We start from the raw sequence: 7,066 nt of genomic DNA, 5'->3' as shown, positions 1-7,066 counted from the left end.
GCCGTTCCTGCCACTCCGACGCTTCCTCTGGAAAGCTGCGATTTCCTCTGTTTTGATCCGCAGGATTTTCTGGTGCTGCTCGTGCTTCAGTTCCAGTTCCTGTGTTGCAAAGAGCAGCAGTGAGCATTGAGGGGGCAGAAGCTGTTTGCCCTACAGACAGGGGCTGAGGGGCAGGTTATGTTCTCTGCTAGCTCTTTCAATACTCTCAAAACCTCTCTCCACCTCCGTGCTCTCCAAGACAATCACAGACCCCATCAGAGCTACCCTGTCCTGCCCAGAAGCTTGTGGAGCCCACCCATCATCATCCTCACAAATACTGCAGTAGCACAAGATGCTCCTGCCCGTTCCTACCTTGACTCGGTGCTGCCGCTTATTCACCTCTGTCTCCAGCCGCCGTTTCTGCTCGCTCTCCTCCCGCAGCCGGCGCTGGAGCTGGCCCTGCTGCCGCCGCATCAGCTCAATGTTCCTCTCCAGCTCCTGCACTCGTTTCTCGCTCTGGGCTGAGAGTGACACCAGCCTCTCCGTCGCCTGCTTCTTCTTGCACAGAACCTGCCGGAGAGCAGAAGTTGCCTTTGGGTTCGACGTCTCCCCCGTGCCCTTTGCAGAGATGTTCCCAACTCTGCCCCTGCCCACCTCTGCGGGTGGGCAGAGCCCTTCCCACTCACCCGTGCCTTGCTCTGCGCAGCTGCCACGCGTGTGCGGTACTCCTGCAGCTTGCGCTTCTCCCCAGGGTCCCACGGCTCTTTGCCCTCCAGCTCCTGAAGCTGCTTCTGGCTGTCGTTCAGCTCTGCCCGTACCTGCTCTGCTTCCTGCTCCAGCTCGCTGATCTTCTGGCAGTACTGCCTGTTCAGAGCCTGGGCATCCTTGCCTGCAACACAGCCCCCCCCTACCGTGACCTCCAGGCCCCCTTCCCTCGCAGCCAGGATCCTGCCGAGGGATTGACCTTTCCTCTCTCTCCTCGCCAAGTATTTTTGGCTACGGAGACTGAATGCTCCCTTTCCCTCAGCTACTCCAAGGAAGGGAGAAACCAATGGAAAAGGTCTCAGTCAGCCAGAGGGATGGAGAGACAGGGCTCTGCTGCCTACAGGAGAAGGGACTGCGCACAAGGAACACAGGAAGGGAAGATGGGGATGGGAGTAGAGGACAAGCATCACAACTAGGAGGAGATTTCATGGTGAATGGATGCATATTCCCATCAGCAGCTCTGCACCTGTCTTAACGAGCTCCGTGATCAGCTCTTCCTTCATGCGGATGTTGATCGCCAGCTCTCGGATCTTCTGCTGTGCTTGCACCAGCCTCCACTCAGAGTCCTTCCTTGGCAGCTGCCCCCAGGGACCAAACAGCTCCCGCCTCCTACAGACCTCTGCAACACAGATTCCCGGGTAAGGGAGGTCCCGTCTGAGCAGCTGGGTGACAGCAGGACAATCCGATCTCAGATCTGTAGCCAAGATCTGGCACAGCATTGCCCAGCATCACCTGCAGCTTCCACCAAAACATGCAGCTCTTGCCAGACCCCAGCAGTTCCAGTTTCTCCTTAACAAAAGCATCTAGACTGTCATCTGCTCCATTTTTGTCCTCTGGGCTCATCCAGGTGGGACATCAACAGCACCCAGCAAAGCACCGCCAGCCCGAGGAAGACTGTCCTGCCACTTGCCTTTTGACAGCTCCAGCTGCTCCTCCTGAATCGAGTGGGCATTGCCTCCGCTCGGTTCCTCGTTCAACTTGCAAATCTCTTTCCTGCTCCAGCTTTGGATCCTGTTTCTAGAAGGAGCAGCAAATTAATCAGGTGGGTCTGGGCACTGCTAGAGCTGTTCCCAGTAAGAACCCTCATGGTCCACAGACTTCAGAAGGAAACAAAAACAGTGGCTGTGGTCAGGAAAGCTGGTGATAAGCTCCCCAGCGAGCAGGCAGCTGTCTCGGCAGAATCACTGACCCCAGAGGCAGCATTTGCTTCTACATCCTACGTGAGAGCTGAGCTGCAGAGGTGGGACAGTCAGGTCATGCAACTGCCAGGGCACTGCACAGTGCTGGGACAGCCTCAACTCACCGGCGCTGGGGCAGGGACCGTTTCTGTTCCCACTCCTCTTCCTCCTCTCCTGAGGACAGCTCTGATGGCTCCTCTGAGTCCTGGCTGAGCTCCCTCCTCAGCACCACATCTTTGACCTTTGGATTGCCGGTTGGGCACTGCGTGTGGTTCAGGTGCCAGCCCACCAGGTCCTCCTCCTGGAAGGAGGGGTTGCTGTCGAGCTGCTGCGGCAGAGAATCAGAAAGAGAGGAAACACGCTGTGTGAGAGCCGGTGTTAGAAAAAGCAGCTCTCTGCTGGGCATCGCTGCTAGACACAAAGGAAAACAACAACATGGAGTTGAGCGTATTTTCAGAACTGGTGTGTGGCTAGACCCAGCTGCCTGCCCTCCTGCCTTCTGCTGCTCAGATGCTGAGCAAATCTGGGACCCCCTGTAACATGAACGTAAAAGCCTTGGTTTTCAAGCTCAGCTGTTTTTGCTGTAGTTGTGAAACTCTTTGGATGTAAACACCAAGCACAGTCCTCTGGACTATGCCTCTGACAAGGTTCACATTCAACGGCAGGGACAAAGCAGTTCCTACAGTGGAGGGCACCCAAGTGAAAAGGCAGCAGTCCCTCATCGGCACAGACTTGTGCCCTCACCTTCCTGCAAAGGGCTCTTCCACTCTGCTCAGTGGGAAGAAGCCCCGAGGGAACCTCACTGAGGCTGTGGGACGGGGCAGCATCCAGTGGGGCCGTGTGAGGTCTCTGGCCAGCGGTCACCAGGTGAAGGTCTTCCAGCAGCACTGGCACACACAGGTTTGGCATTGCCATCTCCAAGCGCACGTGCAGCTCTGAGATCTTATCCTGCTGCTCCTGCAGCTTGTCGCTCTAGGAAGCAATGAGAAAAATGTGGTTACGTACATGTGGATCCCAGACCTGCTGCAAAGGGACCCGAAAGCTGGGCTGCGCCCTCCTGGTGAGGAAGAGGAGGAGTGGGGCAGGTCCCTACAAAGACAGCAGAGCCCAGAAATACCTGCAGCTTATACTGCTCCATAGCATCTTCCAGGGCAGCCAGGAAATCACGGTTCTCCTCCTCCAGGCGTTCCACTTGCCTCTGCAGTTTGGCCACCTGCTCATCTTTGATGGACTCATGCCTCTTCTCGGTGTCCACCTGCCCTCCAAAACATAAGAGGCGCAGCATCAGCATCCGCCTTTGTCCTTCCCTTCCCATGCTGGACTCTGCAAGGGCACAGCAGCTCTGCAGACCCAGCTTTTTCATGCGAAATAAATCTCTCGGCTGCAGCTGAATCCAAGTTCTCCCCGCTTGCTGGGAGGACCACATCCTTCTGCCTCTTGGCCAGGTTGCTTCTCCTCCTCTCCCTCTCCTGACCCTTCCACCACGCTGTGCTGAGGCTGCTGCCTTCAGTGGTCATCAGATGAACCCAACCTCAGAGCTGCAATCCCCCAGCCGTTACCTGGGCTTTTGCCAGCTTTGAGCCTTGTGCCTCGGGACTCTGGTCTTCTGCAGAGGTGCTCTCGATGCCGCTATCCAGCCCAGCCGAGGTCAGCTCGCTCCTCTCGCTCTCCACCGTGCACAGCCACTCCTTAACCCGCAGGATCTGCTCCACCGTCAGGTTACTGTCCTCCTGCAGCTCCATCAGCAGCCGGTACGCGGCATCGGTGCAGGTCCGGTAATGCGCGCACTCTGCCAGTAGCCGAGCCGTGGGGTCTGGTGCGCATCGTTTGGCAGTGGCCGAGCGGTTGATGATACGAGTCTCGGAGCGGTGCCGCTGTTCCAGCGTCTTCTGCAGGTTCTTTATCTGCATGTGAAGCTCTTCGACGTGCTCCGTCTCCTTGCGGCAGTTCACCACGGCCTTGTTCTGGATGTTTTGAGCTCGGCTGGCATAATTCAGCGTGTTGAGAGTCTCGTCGAAGTCAGAAGAGGATGGGCTGACGCAGGCTATCATCACAGTCTGGGCATTCCCTCCCAGAGAGTCTTTCAGGATCCTAAGGAAGAGCACAGCGATTAAAATAGCTGAAATATAAAATAACGCAGGAACCGGAAGGTTTCCAACCCTTTTCAGAGGTTAAGCCCAAGGAAAACGATATTCTTGCTCTGTGGCTGGTTCGGCACTAGCGAAGTGAGCAGAAGCATTCAACAGAGGAATAACGGTTCCCACTGTGGCAAGCTTCCATCTGAATTAATGCCCGAGGCTGGGATCACAGAGTTGTGATCACTGCTAGGCACGTGCTGCACGGGAACCTGTTGGAGATTGCAAAGGCCACCTGCTTGAGCTAAAAACTAACTGCAGACCATCAAACAAGCCTACTGGAAACATTTTTTATTCACTGCCAGGCAGGAAGGGCAGGATAACCGATGGTGACACCCCATCTCAGCTTCAGCAGCACAACTTATGCAAGCCTCGTCTTCTGCAGCACTGCAATGAGCTAGTCTGTCATTTCTATCCTGGGCTCATTGCTCCTCATGCTTCCCTACGTGAAAACCTGCGTAGAGGGTAGACTGGTAAACTGCTGTGAGGCACCGCGGGTCAGCTGGCCCCATACCATCAAGCAGTCGATTCGAGAGCCCTGGTGTGACAGCAGAAGGGACAACCAGCCCTGCAAGCTCCTCTTGGCTAGCCTGGGGACTCTGCCACCAACCCTGGCAGGCTGGGCAGGGGAAAGGCAGGGAGAAGCATCACGTCCCTCCTGCTGGGCCAAGAGCCCGTGAGACCCGGGGGTCCTGGTCCCTGCTGTACCTGGTGATTTTGGAGTCCCTGTAGGGGATGTGGCTGCTCTTCCTCCGAGGGTCTCCCAAGGCACTGATGACGTTGCCCAAGGCCAGGAGGCCACTGTTGATCTGGATACTCTCCTTCAGCCTCTCCCCTGTGTTTCCCGTCTTCACAATTCGCTCTGAGCCTGCCAGGTCCACAAAGTGAAACTTGGAAACCAGGACCTGGCCTGAAGCTGGGACAGAGGGGGGATGGTGGAGGGGGAGGCGGCCGGCCCTGCGCCGCTGTTCCATGGTCACCGTGAAGATGGTGTGTGAGCGGCTCGACTGCTTGTTGACGTGGGTAGCTCCCGTGTGCTTGGCTGTGTTCCCCATCTCCAGCAGGCTCAGCACCTCGTCCAGCCCCTCCACTTCTGACTCCTTCACACCGCAGAGCACTGCAACAGCAAACGGAGCTGTAGCTGGGAAGGACGGGCTGCCCGAGGACACAGCTCCTTTGTGCAGCCTGGTGCCATCGCCTTGCCCGTACCGTGCCACGCACAGACCGGCTTTCCACACCAAACAGGACTAAGCATAGCAATCTGCTGCGGGAGAGGGACAGAGGGATGAAGGGAGAAGACCTGGCTCTGCCTTCAGAGATAGATAACCCAACCCTGGCCTTGGGCACGGGGAGAAAAAGGAGCCCGTGCGCAGCCACACATACCAACGTTCCCCTTGTCATCCTCCCGGATCTGGATGTCTTTGCTGGCTGTATCCACCTGCAGCAAGTCCCGAAACTCCTCCTTGTACACTTCCAGGTAGGACACTCGGACCGTGTAGTCAATCAGGTCATTCTCATCAATGAGCCTGAAGGTCTCGGCCATGGCTCGCGGGATGATGCCCTGCTCGTCTTCATTGATGGAAGCTGGCAGAGGGACGCACACAGTCATGGGGGGCAGCAAATGCCCGGGGAGCCCGTGCTGGCCGGGGACAGAGCCGTGGGCAGGAGCCTGCCCGCAGCACACGTCAGCTGGAAAGGAGCAGCCTCACAACCCTCCCACAGCTCAGCCCTCGCAGCCCAGATTAAACATCCCTCTGAGTGTTTCTAAGCCACAGGACCTTGGGGCAAATCCTATCCCACTGCTGTGCTGGATTCCAGCAACGCTGCTTGTTTCCAGTCCTTCCTCAAGGAGGAAAAGGCATGTTAGCGTTTCAGCAGGTAACAAACACCACGCCTGCAGCTACATGGTGCCGTCCTTTCAAGCCAGCACAACTCCACAATCTCTCCCAGCTCCGAGAAGTATTTTTTTTTTGGTGCTTATAGCCTGCTTGTATCTGGCCACAGCGCTCTGCTGTCTGAATTTTCATAGAATCATAGAATCATAGAATCATTATGGTTGGAAGAGACCTCAAAGATCATCAAGTCCAACCGTACACCTGATGCCACCCTGTCCACTAAACCATGTCTTGAAGTGCCACATCTAAACGTTTTTTGAACATCTCCAGGGACGATGACTCCACCACCTCCCTGGGGAGCCCGTTCCAATGCCTAACGACTCTAACAGTGAAGAAGTTCTTTCTAATGTCCAGCCTGAACCTCCCCTGGCGCAACTTGAGACCATTTCCTCTTGCCCTATCCCCCATTACCGGGGAGAAGAGCCCAACCCCCACCTCGCTACAACCTCCTTTCAGGTAGTTGTACAGGGCGATCAGGTCTCCTGGTTTTAATGGTTTTGCTTTTGTCTCCAATAGCTGTGTAAAGGGGCAATCCCCAAATGTGGTGCAATGATAGCCTGAACTGGGAAAGTAAAAATAGAGGTAGATGGAAAATACGGAAACAATTCAGTGATTACAAACTATACAATTAACTAAACCTGACTGAAACATTTACTGTACATCCTCTGTAAGATATCATAATACCATTAAACTAGCACTTACAGGAGGGAAAATTTTCCACTTTGCCCATCTCCTTCACATAAACAAACTAACAGGATTAACCCTGCAAACCTCCCTGTCCTTAGGGCTTAATTCAGGACAAAACTGATTGATAGATTCAAGCCAACTGAAAGCAGCAGTGCCCTAGGAAGATGACCACCACCTCCAGACCAGATACTGTTCTCTTGCTTATCCTGCAGTGGTAGAGGAAAAAACCTACAGGCTGTGACCTCAAAGGAGGTGTTGTCCATGGCAGGGGGGTGGAGGTGGGGAGGAAAGGCTGTTGGGGTGGGCAGGATGGGGATGGGTGGTGGCTGGGTTGGTGGGGTTGGGCTGGGGCAGGGGCTGGCAGGGTCAAGAGGGAGGGCAGGGTGGAAGGACTGGTTGAGATGGTGATGTTGGTGGGCTTGGGTGG

At 55.6% G+C, this 7,066-nt stretch overlaps 1 protein-coding gene across 1 annotated transcript in view; it reads right to left on the bottom strand.

The window, feature by feature from the left end:
• KIF7 (kinesin family member 7) overlaps positions 1–5,641 on the bottom strand; it is a gene marked incomplete at its 5' end in the record, with an annotated part of 8,676 nt that extends 3,035 nt beyond the window's left edge. The window contains 10 exons of the mRNA XM_009709651.1: positions 352–549; positions 666–868; positions 1,211–1,363; positions 1,655–1,761; positions 2,048–2,250; positions 2,667–2,894; positions 3,040–3,177; positions 3,482–4,013; positions 4,766–5,174; positions 5,441–5,641. Of these exons, the coding sequence (XP_009707953.1) occupies positions 352–549; positions 666–868; positions 1,211–1,363; positions 1,655–1,761; positions 2,048–2,250; positions 2,667–2,894; positions 3,040–3,177; positions 3,482–4,013; positions 4,766–5,174; positions 5,441–5,641 (2,372 nt within the window). The remainder of the gene's footprint in view (positions 1–351; positions 550–665; positions 869–1,210; positions 1,364–1,654; positions 1,762–2,047; positions 2,251–2,666; positions 2,895–3,039; positions 3,178–3,481; positions 4,014–4,765; positions 5,175–5,440) is intronic.
• Between the last annotated feature and the right edge of the window lie 1,425 nt (positions 5,642–7,066).

This window comes from Cariama cristata, unplaced genomic scaffold, assembly GCF_000690535.1.
Source record: "Cariama cristata isolate BGI_N322 unplaced genomic scaffold, ASM69053v1 scaffold30981, whole genome shotgun sequence".
In the NCBI taxonomy this organism is placed as follows: Eukaryota; Metazoa; Chordata; class Aves; order Cariamiformes; family Cariamidae; genus Cariama; species Cariama cristata.
This window is presented reverse-complemented; position numbering and strand designations above follow the sequence as displayed.